Raw genomic sequence first — 19,879 nt, forward strand, 5'->3', positions numbered from 1 at the left:
ATTATTTATTATAATTCTTGTGTTTTTGGATTTGTGTTTCCCTGTAGTAAAATAATAAAATATTATGTAAGCAAAACATTTTTACACTATACAGGGTGAGTCATGAGGAACTGTACATACTCCTACCTCGTATAGAGACTCCTATGGGGAATAACAAATGACCATTAAAAAGTGTCTGCTCCCATTGTTTCATAATATACAGGGCGAGTTTCGCATTTTGACAGAAATTTGTATTCGTCATAATTTTTGAACGGTCAGATCGATGTGTCTCTTATTTTGGCCATTCGTTACACTATTACCACCTAATCAACTAATTTATTCAAACTAGAAAAAATTCAGGTCCGGCTTTAAAAATATTAGTTCGTTTGGGTCTTAGAAAAAATTTCACCATGTATACGCTTTTTGAAAACTCTAATATGAATTTTACAAATTAGACAAATAGGCAATTAAAATGGCATATTTATTTTTTTCCGCACACGATTACTTAATTTTTTATAAAAAAATCAAATTTCACTATGAATTAAAAGTTTGGTAAAGTGAACCATAGATTTAAAAAAAATAACTTTTATTAAAAAAATTTATTTTTTTTGTACAAATAAGTAATTTATGTTACCATCCAATCAACTGATTTATTCAAACTAGAGAAAAATCAGGTCCGGATTTAAAAAATTAGTTCGTTTTGGTCTTAGAAAAAATTTCACCCTGTATACGCTTTTTGAAATCTCTAATATGAATTTTACAAATAAGACAAATAGGCAATTAAAATGGCATATTTATTTTTTTCCCCACACGATTACTTAATGTTTTATTAAAAAAGCAAATTTGTCAAAATCGGAATTTTAACCTAAAAATGAAAAAAAAAATGAACTCACGGTTTAACTCGCTACAACTCTGTTCCATTTTAATATTTTTTTTCTGAAATTTTTACAGCACATACCTCTTACCATTGTGAAGACTATGAAAATTGTTGTAGACTTTCAGTCTTCTTCTTGTAAAAGTTGCAAACTTGTAAATCGCAAAAATTAGGTGGAAAAATTTAAAATTTATCAATTTGATCACGTCTATGTTAAACTATAGAGTCCAAAAGAAGTGTTATGGGAAGTTTTAGATCTAGACGTGTTATAGAAAAAAAAATGGTAAAAATTTTAATTTTAAGAAAAACGTTGTTTTTGTAAATTAATTTTTGTAAAAAAAGTTAATTTTTTAAATCTATGCAAAAACTTTGCCAAACTTTTTATGCATAGTCAAATTTGATTTTTTAATAAAAAAATAAGTAAATAAGTAATCGTGTGGGGAAAAAATGAATGTGTCATTTTAATTGCCTATTTGTCTTATTTGTAAAATTCATATTAGAGTTTTCAAAAAACGTATACAAGGTGAAATTTTTTCTAAGACCCAAACAAACTAATTTTTTAAATCCGGGCCTGATTTTTTTCTAGTTTGAATAAATCAGTTGATTGGGTGATAACATAAATTAAATATGTATTTGTTCAAAAAAATTCATTTTTGTAATAAAAGTTATTTTTTTTTTAATCTATGGTTCACTTTACCAAACTTTTAATTATTCATAGTCAAATATGATTTTTTTATAAATAATTAAGTAATCGTGTGGGGAAAAAAATAAATATTCCATTTTAATTGCCTATTTGTCTTATTTGTAAAATTCATATTGGAGTTTTCAAAAAACGTATACAAGGTGAAATTTTTTCTAAGACCAAAACCAACTTATTTTTTAAATCCGGGCCTGATTTTTTTCTTGTTTGAATAAATCAGTTGATTGGTGGTAACATAAATTAAATATTTGTTCAAAAAAAATTAATTTTGGTAATAAAAGTTAATTTTGTTAAATCTATGGTTCACTTTACCAAACTTTTAATTCATAATCAAATTTGATTTTTTTATAAAAAATTAAGCAATCGTGTGCGGAAAAAAATAAATATGTTATTTTAATTGCCTATTTGTCTAATTTGTAAAATTCATATTAGAGTTTTCAAAAAGCTTATACAGGGTGAAATTTTTTCTAAGACCCAAACGAACTAATTATTTTAAAGCCGGACCTGATTTTTTTCTAGTTTGAATAAATCAGTTGATTAGGTGGCAATAGTGTAACGATTGACCAAAATAAGAGACACATCGATCTGACCGTTCAAAAATTATGACGAATACAAATTTCTGTCAAAATGCGAAACTCGTCCTGTATATTATTAAACAATGGGAGCAGACACTTTTTAATGGTCATTTGTTATTCCCCATAGGGGCCTCTATACGAGGTAGGAGTATGTACAGTTCCTCATGACTCACCCTGTATGTCGCCGTGTTGTGTAATTATATCCGAAACTTACATGTCTATTTCTAGGGCCTCCCTGGAGTAGTGGGAAATGCGTTAGCACTGAGATTGGAAGGTTGCGGGTTCAATTCCTGGGCGATTCATATTTTTTTTATTTTTGGTTGTTTTAATAAAAATTTTTTGAAAGTGGTAGATAAGAAAGTTAGTTTGATTTTTAAATAAAATACAAATAACCTTTTAAGTATATTTACTTCGTTTAAATTACCTATTATATAATAGAAGAATATCTTCTTCCGTGCGTACAAAGTACACACACATTCTTTTTTTTTATTTTTCTACCAAAGCAGATCTGATCTGAATGTAAACTACTAGTGTATTTTGATATTATTTTTGCCCCACAGGTATTGTATTTTTACATTATATAATGACATTTATGATCTTTCTTCACCAGAGAGGCAATTATGGGATTGACACTGGGCAGAAATGTATCTTGAGGTTCAAAATCGACTGTATCTGTGCTTTATCGATTATAGAAAGGCCTTCGACCGCATCAAATACGGAAAATTGATTGAAGTGCTAAAACAAGTAGAGTTGGACGAACACGACATAGGTATCGTAAGTTATACATACTGGAACCACACAGAATGCGTTCGAACTGAGAACGGAAACATCAATTACATAAACATAGAACAAGGAGTGCGTCAAGGGTGTATTCTGTCCCCCCTATTATTTAATGTATATGCCGATCATATAATCAGAGCTTCTCCTGAATATCGGCCTGAAGGTGCCAGAGTCAATGGTATCCTCATTAGCAATGTATGTAAAAGTGCTAGGGCAGTTCTAGCTATTTTCCCATATAAAATCCCATAAGAAATCGCTAAGGTCCATTCTGGTCATTTTTGTCTGTTTTGTAGTGGAGGCGCGAACAGGTCTTGAACATCAAGACCTGATCAAAGCTGTTCGAGACCTGATCAAAACCTGATCGAGACCTGTTCAAGACCTGATCGAGACCTGTTCAAGACCTGATTGAGACCTGATCAAAGCTGTTCAAGACCTGATTCAAAGCTGTTCAAGACCTATTCGCGCCTCCACTACAAAACGAGACAAAAATGACCAGAATGGACCTTAGCGATTTCTTATGGGATTTTACATGGGAAAATAGCTAGAACTGTCCTAGCCCTTTAACTAATGTAAGATATGTCGATGGCACCTAAGTAGTAGCAGAAACAGAAGACTACCTAAAAATAATGATGAATATATTATCAGAATAAAGTCACAGGATGTGCCAAAATTATGGTATTTCACAAAAACCCCCATGAAAAAATTACACCCAAAACGCAAATAAATGGTATCACCTTTCAAAGTTTCCAAAGCTTTATATATCTGGACAGAGAGCTAAATAGCCAACTAGACTACTCAAAAGAAATTATAAGACGCATTGCATTAAAATAGCTAGCAAGGTCTGGTTTTATAAACATGTGTAAAATGCTCTGTAGATATCAGTCACAATAAGATTGAGAACTCTAAAATGTTTGTGTAGTCTCTATTACTATGTGTCTTTGAGACCTGGACATTAAAACAGTATGACGTTAACAAATTGAATTCATTCGAAATGTGGATGTACCGCCGAATGTTAAGAATAAGCTGGACCAGCAGAACGACGAATAAAGAAATACTGAAAACAATGAATGCACGTCCTCATCTTGTCAATACTATCAAAATTAGGAAGACGTCATATCTAGGATACATAATGCGCCATAGGGAATTTGAGCAGCTCCAGCTAATCTCAGAAGGCAATATCGAAGGTCAAAGGGGTATAGAAAGAAAAAATAAATCTTGGACACAAAACCAATCAGTGATTGGACTCACACAACAGGACATGACTTAATTCATCAAGCCCAGAACAAAGAGAAATTTGCCATATTGATCGCCAACCTCAACAGAGAAGGCATTTAGGAGAAGGATGATCTTTCTTAACAACAAAAATTGCCAAACTTAATTGGAGCTTCGCAGGCCACACTGCTAAACAAAAAGACCAACGTTGGAACGCCACAATACAAAATTGGAGATCTTATAGGTTCAAAATAGACGGACCACGCTGCAGCGCTACGCTGTGGATCCACAAAGTAGTTTCCGATGATTGGCCGTGGGTTCTTATGTGGCTCGTCTGCGATGGTAAGTTTGATTTGCATGGGAATTTACGGCTAATCATCGGAAACTACTCTGTGAATCCACAGCGTAGCGTTGCACCGTGGTCCGTCTATTTTGAACCATAAAGGTAAACGACCAAGACGAATACCATCGAAAGGGTGGTCTGATGATATTAAAAGAATAGCCGGACCAAATTGGATGTATGTTGCTCAGGATAGAGACCGATGAAAAGAGTTGGGAGAGCCTATGTCCCAATATGGATGATAGAAGGCTAAGAATAAGAAGAGAGCCATCGAAGCAATCTTATTTTGCTGAAATTGTAAACTTTTTCGCAAATTTCGTACAGCTGAAAAGAACAAAAAACGATTTTATCTAATCGTTTTTCGTTTATGGCCATCAGAGTAGATGGCTCTTTTGTAGCTATCCACTTGAAGTGGGAAAAAGCAAGAGACATTCTTCGGCCGTCTGTGTGTGAATTTCTATCAGCCGAGTCTTTGTGGATGCAGAAATATGCTGAAACAAAGACGTATCCAGTATCCACATCAAATAAAAATTTGTGTATGTGTAAATACACAATACTTAATTTTAAATCTGGTCAAGTATTTTTACGACGTAAATATTTAGTTCGTGTGTTATACCGCCGAATCCACTTAACGACAAATGGATAATGAAGTCCACTTTAACATTGCTGTGCGGCGCAAATTTCTTTGAAGTTGACCGTAAAACCGACTGCAAGACAGATAGCGTGCGTTATTCGTCACGAAAATATTTTTGCGTTATTCTTTGCGGCGCACAGTCCACACCAATGAAAAGTTTAGTGCACATCAGCAAACTTGCGTCAAATACAACGCACAACATAAATTTTTATTGATGTGGATCCGCCTTAAGACTCTATGGAATACAGATTCATACACGAAGGTTTGATGAATTGTGCTCTTGAGGGAGTTATATATTTCCTCGATAATATTATTAACTTAATTATGTTAAAAAATGTTCCTTTTTCTATAACACTACGAGTATTCTAATAATAATAGATGTTTTTATATTTTTAGTACCTAACACACCAAATCTTACCATTACTTTCCAAAATGCAACTTCTTTTGGTGTAGGATGGGACATGGACACTTCGAACATAACTAAATACGAACTAAATATTGATATCTTAGGGCCAACATATCCTCAAAATCCTCATTGTCAACAACCATCTCCTATTAGCGTAGAAACTCTTATGAAAAATCAGTCTGAATATAGTTTTCATGGAGCGTGGCCCAGCTACCGGTACAAAGTTTCTTTGACCGCCTACAGTGTAAGTGGACAAGGACCTACGGGTTCTATTAATGTGACGACCAGTTATTCAGGTATGTTTATTTATTAATATAACAAATCATAAATATTTTAAGTCTGACTTTGTTCTGCCAGACAATTATAAAAATATCTACATATTGTACAGGATTATCATCATCCAAAATAAGAGCAAGACATATTCGTTTAATTTTTAAATGTCCTACAAAACAAACATCACATTAAAAGCTATTTGTTTTTAAATAATTGAGGTGACACCGATTACTTAACACAAGTGCACCAGTTTTCAATAACGCTTCGTCAGCGGTTCAATATTATTCTTAATTCTCGGTTAAGCTGAAGTCAGCATTAAAAACATCAACAATTTCCGAGTTTATTTATAGTTACAGCAAAGCATTGTGGATCATTCTATTTCATTAGTTTATGAATTATCATTCGTGATTCAGATACATAATTAGACAGCTAGACTTCGAACGCACCAACTAGTTACTGTGGTATTTAGAGTTGGTAAATTAATAAGTATTCAGTAAAAGTGTTTACTTCATCAACCCCTATCATAGGGGGTAACTACCCCAACTAACTTAGGATGTTCCTGAATGTGGAGTACCACCATAATATTTTATCACAAAAAATTCAAATTTCGTTAAATGTCTTTTAAAAATTTAATGTCCCATGAATCAAACTCTTTTATATAATATATTCCAAGAAATATTATTTATATTTCATCTGAGGCACCACTAAAACTAAGTCAGAATCTTTTATCTTCTTCATCCTCTTTATAAGCAATTCTGCTTGTTCATTGGCGGATTGATATTCTATGGAAGGTCACTCCATCTTTTGCGCGGTCGGTGATTTATCTCTTGCTTCTTCTACCGATTGGTGATTTATCTCTTGCTATTTTGACCACACGTATCTCCCCATTCTGGTTATGTGGTCATTCCATTCTTTTTTCTATTTTCCCCGTACATAGTAGTTCCCTATTGATTTTTATTCCTTATGGCTGTCTCTCAAGTGCCTTTTTAAATAACTGGTCCGAGTAAACATTGAACAATATTGGCGACAAAATGAAACCTTGTCTGACTCCTCGTTATATGAAGATTTCATCGATGTAGTTATCTCCAATTTTTACGATAGCAATTTGATTCCGGTACAAATTTTTAATGACACTAATATCATTGTCGTCTATTCCTATATTTTTCAGTACCTGCATTAATTTTACATGCTGGACTTTATCGAATGCCTTTTCAAAGTCCACGAAACATGCAAATACATATTTTCTTTCGTTACCGCATTTTTGTAATAGGATGTTTAGCGAAAAAAGTGCCTGCCTGGTTCCCATATCATTTCTAAAACCAAATTGGGTATCTTCCGAGATCTTCGCATTTGCGTCCAATTCTGTTTTGAAGTATCCTTAGAAAAATCTTAAGAGTGCGGCTCATTAGGCTAATTAATCAATATTCTGGGTATTTTCTCGCATTGTATTATTGAGACAAAGATGGATTTAAGCCAATCTTTGGGAATCACTCCGGTGTTATATTATATTGCATTAAAAAGTCTTACTACTACTTTTACGTTATCATCATCTATCAGTTTCAGCAACTCAGTTGGTGTATCATCTGGACCAGTTGATACACCAACTTGACCATAACAAGTTTTATTAAGTATTGGAAGAGTATATTAATTTTAACTAGGATTGAAAATAATTAATTGATTACTTCTTTCAAAGTATAAAAAACTCGAAGAAGTACCACAATAGTTATTTATGTACCAAGTCAGTAAAGTTACTCTTTATCGAACGAGTCTGATATTATGAGCAGAGCGAGCATAGCGAGCGAGGCGAATAACAGACGATTCGATAAAGAGTCTTTACTGACGTGGTGCATACAAAATTTTATCGCCAACAATTTGATATTGGTTTTAACACTTACAATTTACAATTTAAGAATTTTTTAAATTTTAGACCTAATAAAAATTTCATGACAGTGATGACAGATTACTTTTGCATGATGACCGCTTTTGATTTTTAATCGATAGTTATTTTATCAATATTCAATAATTACTCGGTGAAGTTTTGATTTATTTTATATGAATATAATTACAAAATACTACAGAATTTCACTTTTTGACATAAAAATTAACAATGTCGTAAATTTTGTACAATATTTTTAATAATTAAAGTAAACAAATCGTTAGTTACCTCAAATAAATAATCGATTACTGCCATCGACCACTTACATTCAATCTCGGTTAATTTGATTAATCGCGGCAGGTAAAGTAAAATTTTTCTTTCAGTACAATAAAGTGTTACTTTACTGCCGCAAATGGCGTCAAATGAGTACAATAATGAATGACTTTAGTGACGGTTGGCGATAAAGTTTTTTATTAAAAAGATCAATAAAAATGGACGTGTTTCGGCTCAGCAAGAGCCATCATCAGCATATAAGAACAGGAACACAAACATCAAGAACTGACCTACAATATAATATTATAAAGAATTAAACATGAGAATTTTAGCATGTGATGACAACGCCCACCTCAGTTAAGAAATTTACCAGAACAGGAAGAAGGAAGAATCAACTAGTTTAAAAGGCAAATATTACTGCACAAACATTTTTTGAAAATAAAATCAATGGGAAAATCCCAACGATTTTATACCAGAATATAATTTGAAGTTTTTACTTCTGTATGAGATTTTTAAACATATTTTGGTTTTGCTGTTAAGCGATTTCTACATTGTACTTATTATAAAAAGCTTAACATATAAAAGAAATCGCTTAACAGCAAAACCAAAGAATGTTTGTGCAGTAATATTTGTCTTTTAAACTATGTTGATTCTTCCTCCTTCCTGTTCTGGTAGTTTCTTAACTGAGGTGGGCGTTGTCACCACATGCTAAAATTCTCATGTTTAATTCTTTACATTATATTGTAGGTCAGTTCTTGCATGATGTTTGTGTTCCTGTTCTTATATGCTGATGATAGCTCTTACTGAGCCGAAACGCGTCCATTTTTATTGATCTTTTTAACAAAAAAACTTTTTGGTACTTCTTCGAGTTTTTTGTACTTTGTTACCTCGAAACCACATTTGTGAAATATGAATACTTCTTCATGTAATTACTTTATTCATTTTCAGAGCCAGATGCTCCCACAGGTTTAACAATCATCACTAAGTCACTCGAGAATAATCTTATACCGGTAAACATATCTTGGATGGATCCTTGCAAGATAAATGGAAACATGAATGGGTACTGGATTGAGATCAAAGAAAGATATACAGAAGAACAAGATCAGCAAGTGTTCTACAACGGTTCCGTCACGGACCAAATATTTGACAGTAGCTTTATTCCGTCACATGAATATTTCATCAGGGTCGCTATACAACTCGATGATGAAACGATGGGAAGCTGGGTCGAGAACAATATTACCACAGAAGTTGGTTGTAGGTATATATTGGATGTACATTACAAAACCTGCATCAATTCCTCTTTTGCTATTTATTTCATGATTTTTTCAACTTTATTCTCAAGAGCTTTCAATAACTTTGATTCCTTAGTACCACCTCTAATTTTTTTCTCCAGTATTTTCCATATCGTCCAGCCCCAAGCATTATTTCTTCATTCTAGCAGTTCCTGCATGGAATCCACTTTGCTTCTATTCTTCCGTAACGTGGTTCTCTACTGTTACCTTCTTTTTGGATGTTTGATACTAAGGCTACTTTTGGCGAGTCTGCTCCATACTTTAACTGTTTGGAGCTATACATTCATTTTTCTTAATTTGACAATTATTTCACTTGATAAGGACCTGAGAACCTTGTCATATAAATCTGATGATCCTCTCCTGTCTAATCTTGGACTCGGAGAACCATGATCATTAATTTAATTAGCCAGTTTGTGGATTAATGACTTGTGGATCTTTAATGTGGCATTAAAGATCCCTTGATTTTTACATCCGAATGCCGGTTCTTCAGCATTTGACACCATTTTCTAAAACCATGACAATGGGTTGCCTTACCACTTGCCAATTTTTCTACCAAAGTTATTGAGTGGCAGATGGGGGACTACTAATTCACTTACTAGTAAACACTCAGTTGCCAGACTGTCGTCAGTTACCTAACAGGTAGCATTCTTCTTCAACCTGTATTCGTCCACTGCTGGATATAGGCAATTTCCATTAGCTTCCATCGATCTCTACTCTTGGCAATTCTCATCCACTGCTTGCCCGCGACTTGTTTGATATCATCTGCCCACCTTTTCTGCGGTCTGCATACTCCTCGCCTGTTCTCTCTTGGTCTACAGTTTGTTAATTTCTGTGTCCATTTTTCGGGATTATCTCACCGTATTCCCCTGTTGGTTTTTAATTTTAGTTATCTTTGATTTTCCTTTAGTAAAATTTGATTTCAATACTCGCGTGTTTCTGTTGTTTTCGATGGTTTGCAATATTTGTTTTGTTTTATAACAAAGTAGCAATGGTAAGCATTGGTAGCATTATGTAAAGGTAAAGTAGCCATTTGGGTAGTAGAGGTTATTGTGTTCACTTATCCAACCTTATTCCAACTTCCCACATGTATTTGCGCCAGTGCATATGAGTACAAAACTTTAACAACAGCAAATTTACCTTGTTATAGATCCTGGACCGCCGATACTTAACCCTTCAAAGATCACCAAAGGACAACGAGATTTATCTATAATCTGGGAAAGACCTCTAGAAAAAACCGGTCCCATTGAATTATACGATCTTGGCGTCAAATACCTTAAACCGATGTATGAGATTCCACAGGTTTGTTCGAAACCAACACCTATCAACTTTTCTTTTCTACCCAGAAAGATGAACCTAGATGTTACGGACCTCCTGCCATATTCAAAGTACGAAATAAAGATAAGGGCAAGAACTATTCCAGGACTTTATGGAAATTATACTACTGTGACTGTCACGACTTTGGAAAGTGGTATGTATTTATTTGTCTCATTTAGTGTATGAGAGAAAGTGCAAAGAGTGTGTGATTTCCGGAATTTCTTTAGATCCTTTTTATTTCCTCAATTTCTTCTGTCAATCATAGAACACACATATTTTCAAAATATTTCAGGAAATAGATTAGTCTCTACAATGATCTCACCAACAACCTCAGCATCATCACGTAGGGCTACAACCCTGGATGGGTCTTGGCTGACTGTACAACTTTTTTCCAATTTGTTCGGTCTTCCATCAACCAAGGTCACCAACAACCTGGATAAAGATAATCATCATCATCAACCCATACGCGTCCACTGCTGGACGTAGATCTCCCTCAGCTCTTTTCATCTGTCTCTGTTTTGTGCGGCTTGCATCCAGTTGCTGACAATACGCTTCAGATCGTCAGCCCATCTGGTTGGTGGGCGCCATCTGCTTCGTAGTGCTTCTTCTCGTGGCCTCCACTCGACAATACGGTTGTGTGATAATCTGGCGACGTGTCACTCACGATCTGCCCACTTTAGCGCCGCGATTATTTCGACAGCGTCTGTTTTTGTTCTACGACGTATTTCTTCGTTTGAGATTCGGTCCCTCAGGGAAACACCCAACATCTGGCGCTTCATAGCCCTGTGAGTTCGCGAATCTTGTTCACTACCTTTTTTGTGAGTGTTAATGTTTCAGTTCCATAAGCAAGTACAGACAACACACAGATTGGTTATTATTTGCGTCTTGGTCATGTTAATCTTTAGCCCGACCTCTAAGGAAGCATGATTTAATTTGATCAACATTATTTTTGGATGGAGAACCACTCAAATGATAGCGGTATTTAAGAAAGGTGATAGCACAGACCCCAGTAACTATAGAGGGATAAATTTACTGAGCACTATACTGAAACTCACAACAAAAATACTTATGGAGAAAATAATGGCGTGCATAAATATATCGGATGAACAACAAGGATTTAGAAGTGGAAGATCATGTAACGATGCAGTTTTTGTGATAAGGCAAATAGCGGAGAAATCATTATAATATAACAAAACAGCCTTTTTCTGTTTTATAGACCTAGAGAAAGCGTTTGATAGAATCCAATTAAAAGATGTGATACACCTACTATATGAGAAAAATTTACCACTGGATATCATAAAACTGATAGAAAACATATATGTAAGAAATAAAATAGAAATAAAAGTCAATGGAATAATAACAGATCCCATAGAAACAAACACAAGAATCAGGCAAGGAGATTCACTAAGCCCTTTACTGTTTAACATAATCTTGGATGCAATAATAAAACAAGTGAAGAAAAAAAGAGGGTACAAAATGGGCAATAGAGAGATAAAAATACTCTGTTTACACCGTGTTAGTAGCAGAGTGCGAAGACGACCTACAAAGATTATTGCACTAGTTCAACATTAACGCAAAAGAAATGAATATGAAAATATCAGCCCAAAAAACAAAAAGCTTAGTAATTGCCAAAAAACCAATAAGATGCAAATTGGAGTTAGACAATCAAATTATAGAACAAGTAATGACTTTCAAATATCTGGGGATTAATCTATCAGCCGACAACAATATCGAAGAAGAGGTAAAAGACCAAATAATTAAAGCCAGTAGAACGGCCGGATGCCTAAACGACACAATTTGGAAAAACCAACACCTAAGATTGGAAACAAAGGCCCGGATATATAAGTCAGTTATTAGGCCAGTTATGACTTACACGGCCGAAATGAGACCAGATACAAGCAAAACACGAAGACATCTGGAAACCAACGAAATGAAGATCTTAAGAGGGATTGCTGGAAAAGGACTACAGGATAGGGTAAGAAGTGAGGAAATCAGACGCATATGTGGTGTAGACAATATAAATACCTGGGCAAAGAACAGAAAAGAAGAGTGGAATGAGCACATAAGCAGGATGTCTGAATCAAGGATAGTAAGAATAGCCAGGGACAAGTCACCGTTAGGCAGGAGAAGTATAGAACGCCCAAGAAAAATATGGAATGACAACTTAGGGGTAGAATGAAAGGCACCGTTGAAGAAAAACAGGCAGTACTGCCTATATAAAAGAAGAAGAAGAAGAACATTATTTTTGCATCATCCATACAATCGGCTTTAAGGACTGTCATCTGCAACTCTCAAATGACTGAGCTTCTCTCCATTTATGTTGATACCATATTCATTCAGATCTGTCTTCTTAAAGGTGTGTTCTAAAAGGGTCGTGACTAGCTTTGGTGAAATGGGTTCTCCTTGCCGTACTTTTCATTGTATACAGAATTTATTTGTTTCTTGTTCAGATGGTCTTACGCTAGCCGCTGCAGCTTCGTAGTTATATTTGATCATATTAGTGTAGCGATAGTCTATTGGCATTCTTTCAATGCTTTTAACATTTCCTGCTGGCTTATGGAATCGACTGCTTTCTCGTAGTCCGCGAATATCAGTGCCAATGGTTTGTTCTATTCTGCAGACTTCTTTATCAGGTTCTTTATTACCAGTAAGTGGTCGTTAGTGTTATATCCCGATCTAAATCCAGCTTGTTTTTTTATATTGTGATTTTTTGATAATTTTTGTGAAAAGTTTATATATGTGATAGCAAACTGATAGGACGATAGTTTTTTAGATCTGTTACGTCACCTTTCTTGTGTAATAAAACAATGACTGCATTGTTCCATTGATAAGGGGTTTTTATTTGGTAAATGCATTCGGTGAAAAGTTTGGCCAAAGTCTGGATAAGTTTATTTTCCACCTTGCTTGATTGCTTCGATCACTACTCCGTCATCGCCAGGGGATTTGTTATTTTTTATGAAAGTGTCTTTTTAACTTCGTATGGTGATACTTCTGACATTAATTCTGAAACCTGGTTTGTGATTTTGGGCAGGGACTGATCTTATCTTTCGTTGGTGCTCTCATACATTTCGCGATAAAACGATTCGTCAACCTTGAGGATTTCGGCTTTATCCGTAGCAATGTTTCCATCTTTGTCTATTATTGTGTAGGCAAAAGATAATAAAGGTCTTTAATATATGTGCTGGGTCATAAAGAGACATGGGAATGAACGAGCAGATTTGTTAGCTCAACAAAGCTCGAGAGAAACCCCTGTAAGCCCAGAACCATTCTGTGGAATCACTTTGATTTTTGATGATTTGTTTTCACAATGCGGTTGTATGATGCCCATTGTAAATTAACCAATTATACTATTATTATATACATTGATTTCTTTTCTAGATCCCGATAAAGCGACCAACATCATCACGAACTGTACAAGCGAGTTAACGGAAACATACACAGCCAGTCTTAACGTATATTTCAACACGCCCTGTAACTTATACGGACCTTTTAAAAACTTTACCATTAAGTGTCATGGAAAACGCAATGGCTATAATGATGTCAATCTCATTGGAGGTGTTAAGAATGCTATTTACGATAGTTCCAATTGGTTTTCGACTATGGATCTTGTTCCGCAATACGATTACAGTTGTAACATTACAACTTTTAATAACTTATCTCAAAGTATATCGGACGAGTTTATATTTAAGAGTCCAGCTGGAGGTAAGTAAAAGTTGATTCTAATTTATCTATTTGAAGGGTCAGAGGGAAAAACGATGAATGTCAATTTTTGTTAATTTTGTGATTTTTGTGCCATCTGTTAGCTTAGAAAGAGTACTATCAACCTGTGAATGGCCAAGGGGAAATAACGATGAGAATCGTCTCAAAAACACGTCACAAGATTGGCCGCAAGGGGGAAAAACAATGAATATCGATACCTAAAAAAGGTCTTAACTTAATGCAGAATGCATTACAAAAAGGTTGCAGGAGTTCTAATACATAAAAAAGACCTAAATATGAAGAACGAAGAAAAACAGTTGAGAGGTTTTGGAGTTTAGATATCGATATATAACTTTGTTTCTCATTTTACCGAAAATGCTTTCAGATAGACATTTATCGTTCTTCCCCCTGACCCTCCATTTGGTATAGGTATTCTTTTTCTCATGATCATCTTTCAGTGCGTCACAGTTTTTCGATTTCTTTCTAACGCATTAAATTGTATGTGACAGAAAAAAAGGCACGTCCGTGATTACAGACATTTACAACATTTATTCTAGTTGTCGATAGATGGCGCCATAATAAAAAAATAATTTTTTTAATTAGATAATAATATTACAAATATAATCTGTATAATTTATAAGACTATACAAATCAAAGAAAATACCATTTTATAAATGCAAGAAACACATTTGATTTGTTTTTATTCCAAATTGAAAATAAAATGTGACAACTGTCAGATTTAACTAAAATGTCATGTTAGAATAAATGTCATAAATGTGTATTATCACGGACTTATGCTTTTTCCTATCATTTGTTACGCACTGAAAAATGCTCATGAAAAGGACAATATACTAAGGATTTTCCCAGTTTTCACTGTATTTCTTCACTCAACCGTTCTATCTAGTTCTTTCTGTTTTGCAAGTCCCCTTCCTGCAGATTTCTTCTTTCCATCGATTCGTCCACTTCATCTCTGAAAGATCTTCGGAGTCTGCCTCTCTTCCTTTTGCCTATCGGGCTCCACTCTGTTATTCTATTTATTCAACAATTTTGATCTGATCTTCAGACATGTCCGTGCTAGGTTAATCTCTTCTGTTCGATCTAGTCTATTATATCTGAGTTCATTCCCATTTTTTTCTTAATATCTGTGATATTTATTCTATGTCTTCTTGTTACTATGCAGCTTCACCTTAGGAATTCCACCTTTGTTGCTCTTATTTTGTTTTTCGTTTTCTAATTTATTGTCAAATTTTTACACCCATAAGTGAAGGTACTTCTTGTCATGGTATTATATATTTTTCTTTTTGTTTTTATGTTGATGTTCTTATCCCACAATACCGGGTTCAATTTTTGTATGCAGTATCTTGTTTGTCCTAGTCTATTTTTTATATCTTCTTCCGTTGTTCCTTTGTTTGTTATTATGAAACCCAAATACTTGCACTTGTCTGTTCCTTTGATTTGTTCACCTTCGTCTACTTCCAGCTGTATTCTCCGTTGTTAGGTATTCAGTTTTCTTTAGGTTTATTTCCATCCCGTTCTTTGTATATTCCTGTTCCAGTTTCCTCATCATAAAACTGAGGTCATCTTCGTCTTGTGCGATCACTATTTGGTCGTCAGCAAAACTTAGGGTATATAGCAGGGGTGGGCAAAAGCCGGCCCGCGGGCCGGATCCTGCTTACTTTGCTTACTTTATCCGGCCCATTGAGAAATCCTGCAAGCAATTTTTTTAAGAGCGTAGGCGCCATGTTATTTAAATGCATTCATATTTTTCGATTCCTGAGAAAACTAATAAGTATTTTTGAAAAATTTAAACGCAGAATTAAATATTACATTATTACTAAGGGCCGAAAGTCCCTGAAAACTTCTATAATGTTTATCACGAGAGGTGAAAAAAAAGAGAACCTACGTTATCGTTTCTATAAGTATGTTCCCTTTCTCCTTACTGTCTTTCTCCTTTTAATGATGGTCAAAAGTTCTCTGTTTCTTTCCATTCTGTGCAACACCATTTCGTTCGTAATATGATCGGTACATGGTGTTTTCACAATTCCCCTAAAAAGACACATCTCAAAAGCTTGCAGCTTTTTCATTAAGTCAGCAATAACAATCTAATAAAGAAGAATAGAGTGGACATAACATTTTTATTATTAAAATTAAGTTATTTATAGCGTTCTCCGCCTTTCGGTTGCCAGTTTCCAACTTCGTCCGTCATTGCATTCGTCAGGGTGAAGGTTCCTTTTCGACATTGCCTTCTGAATACCGCCTATCCAGGATTGTTTTGGCGTTCCTTTCTTCTTTCTTTTCCTTGGCGTCCATTTTAAAATTTGTTTTGGCAGCCTGTGGTTGTCCATTGACTTCGTACATGACCGTACCAGATCGGTTGCCTCCTTTGAATTTCGTCTATGATGACATAACATTTTACCATCCGATATCATATTTGCAGATTGAATCTTTGGTTACTCAAAAATTTCCTCATCTTCAAAAAGGCTGCTCTTGATTACTCGATTCTTGATCGAATTTCTGAAGTTCATTTTTTATCTGGTTCCTTGTTATGGCTTAATATAATGGACCATATTAAAAATTTCATAATTTTACTGGGAACAAATTGTTCGCATGTGTACACCAGAAATACAATTTATTATTATTAACAGTCAAATGTCTTTCTCCAAATGCTTTAAAATGATACTTACAGTATTTTTGTCAAAAAAATTTCTTGGGCAGAGAAAACCTCCACCAAAAACATTAGCGTACATACTGGATATAGTCCTCCGGCCCGGGAGACATTTTGAAAATTTCATTTTGGCCCGCGCTTAAAAGTATTTGCCCACCCCTGGTATATAGGGTGAGGCAGATAACTGGCCTATTAGAAATATCTCGAGAACTAAAGGCAACAGAATCATGAAAATTGAAATAAAGGGGTTTTGAGCAATGATCTATTAAATGAAAATATTTTCATCTCTTTGCAACTTCCGGTTATACCGGAAGTTGCTTATAACTTGGTTTTTTTTAATGGGACACCCTGTATATTTTTACATTTTTGGATTCTCCTCAATATCTTCTTTCTTAAAATATGAAATTTTGTAATATTATACAGGGTATTTTAAAAGATATTTACGTTTTTTTTATTAATTTCGTAGCAATATTCACACCCTGTAGAATTGTAATAGTTTGACATTAAAAACTCTGCTTACGTTCAAGTGATTTTTAATATAGTCTATTATTGTTAAGAATCATTAGTATTTTGAAATTTTAGTATACAGGGTTGGTCGAAACTCAAAATGAATATTTTCTGAGTTTTCTTAAATAGAACACCCTGTATTTTAGTATTGTAATGAAATGATATTTCATAGTACTTTTTTATTTTATAAGTATTCCCTATACCTAACTGCTTTAATTTGTGAGTTATTGGTGATTCAAGCTAAACATTAATTGTAACAAAAAATACGTAAAATTTTATTAGGTTGGCCGTGAAACTATTCAATCACAAATAATTTTTCAGAAATAAATACATATTAATCCAGACTGATCCTTAAAATTACCAATAATGGTTTAGCTATCAAAATACCTACGTAGTTAAGATTGTTGGTGCGACTAACAATTAAGCACAAATTAAAGCAGTTAGGTATAGGGAATGCTTAAGAAATAAAAAAGTACCATAAAATATCATTTCATTACAATACTAAAATACAGGGTGTTCCATTTAAGAAAACTCAGAAAATACTCATTCCGAGTTTCGACCAACCAAGAATACTGAAATTAAGAATTTATCTATATTAATGATTCTTAACAATAGTAGACTATATTAAAAATCATTTGAACGTAAGTAGAGTTTTAGTTGTCAAACTACTACAATTCTACAAGGTGTGAATATTGCTACAAACTTAATAAAAAAAACGTAATTATCTTTTAAAATACCCTGTATAACATTACAAATCCTCATATTTTAAAAAAGAAGACATCAAAGAGAATCCAAAAATGTAAAAATATACAGGGTGTCCCATTTAAAAAAACGAAGTTATAAGCAACTTCCGGTATAACCGGAAGTTGCAAAGAGATGAAAATATTTTCATTTAATAGATCATCCTTCAAAACCCCTTTACTCCAATTTTCATGATTCTGTTGCCTTTAGTTCTCGAGATATTTCTAATAGGCCAGTTATCTGCCTCACCCTGTATAGATATTCGTTCCTTACTGGTATACCCATTCCTTCGCACTTTCTTTTCCATGATTTCAGGTTTTTTTCCAGAAATATTTTGACCAGGGTAAGGGATGTGGAGCAGCCCTGTAGTTCCAAGTCCCTTTATCGTCTTAAATGGACTGCATATTCTATCGCCCGTTTTGATAGTTACTATGTTGTTCTTGTAGAATGCTTTTACTGGTTTTACTAATATTCGTGGAACTTCGATGTCTTCCATTCCTTCTCATAGCTTGGTTCTAGGTATCGAGTCATATGCCTTCTTAACACATTCATGGACACGATTCACATGTAGCCACGTCTTCTTATGGAGTAAGTGACTTCATATTCAGTCGTGTCCGAGAATGTGTTAAGATCTACAAAATCCAGATGGACGGATCTATTTTCGGCCATTTTTTTTATTAGATGCTCGGTTGTATAATTTTGATCTAAGCATGCTTTTTCTGCTGTGAAGCCTGCCGGGTCTTTCCCGATTTTCTCATTTATACCTATATCTATTTGGTGTTATATAAAGACATTTTTCTATCATATATTCGCTTGTTTGTTATGACAAGATCAGTTTGCTCAACATTCCTTACATCAACAGCAATATTACGATTTAGTAGCGGATTAGTTATGATTTGCGTCTTGCTCATGTTAATCTTTACTTTGGCGTAAAAGGAAGCGTGATATAAGTTTTCCAATATTATTATTGCATCATGCATTCTTCTTCTTTGCAGTACCGTCTCCTATTAGAAGTTGGCTACCATCACAGCAATCTTAACTTTATTCGCTGCAGCTCTGAACAATTGTATTGAACTGCACCCGTACCACTCCCTTAAATTTCGCAACCAGGAAATCCTCCTACGTCCCACATTTATCTTTCTCGAGATTTTTCCTTGGATTATGAGCCTATGAGCAGGGTGTACTTCTCTCATTCATATACATTATTCATAGAATCGGCTACAAGCACGATGCCATCTGCGAATCTACAATGACTGAGCTTCTCTACATTTATGTTGATACCATACTCGTTCAGATCTGCCTTTTTACAAGTATGTTCTAAAAGCGTCGTAATAAATAGCGTCGGAAAGACGGAGTCTCCTTGCCATACTCATCGTTGTATACAGAATTTATTTGTTTTTTTTTGTTCCGATAGCCTTAAGCTTTATTTTGTATATTTTGACATATTTGATTATGTTAGTGTAGCGATGGTCTCTTCTGCATTCTGTCAATGCATTTAACATTTTTTGCTGTCTTATAGTATCGAATATTTTCCCATAGTCTGGGCTGATAGAAGTCTAACTTGCCTTCAGTCTTTTTTTGACAATTTTTGTGAAAATTTTATATATGTGTGACAGTAAACTGAACTATTTGACTACATTATTCGTTGAAGTAATGTATATACGCTGTGAGCTCGAACGTAGAGGGGATATTTATAAATTCGCGAGCGCCAGTAGTGGCAAGTCTGTAAACGTTTACCG

At 34.3% G+C, this 19,879-nt stretch overlaps 1 protein-coding gene across 1 annotated transcript in view; it reads left to right on the forward strand.

Annotated features, from left to right (window-relative positions):
* The window catches only part of LOC114338251 (receptor-type tyrosine-protein phosphatase eta), a 113,154-nt gene that overhangs the window by 47,590 nt on the left and 45,685 nt on the right, over positions 1 to 19,879 (forward strand). Inside the window, exons 5-8 of the mRNA XM_050652549.1 lie at positions 5,491 to 5,796; positions 8,871 to 9,176; positions 10,362 to 10,682; positions 13,907 to 14,230. Of these exons, the coding sequence (XP_050508506.1) occupies positions 5,491 to 5,796; positions 8,871 to 9,176; positions 10,362 to 10,682; positions 13,907 to 14,230 (1,257 nt within the window). The remainder of the gene's footprint in view (positions 1 to 5,490; positions 5,797 to 8,870; positions 9,177 to 10,361; positions 10,683 to 13,906; positions 14,231 to 19,879) is intronic.

This window comes from Diabrotica virgifera, chromosome 1, assembly GCF_917563875.1.
Source record: "Diabrotica virgifera virgifera chromosome 1, PGI_DIABVI_V3a".
In the NCBI taxonomy this organism is placed as follows: Eukaryota; Metazoa; Arthropoda; class Insecta; order Coleoptera; family Chrysomelidae; genus Diabrotica; species Diabrotica virgifera.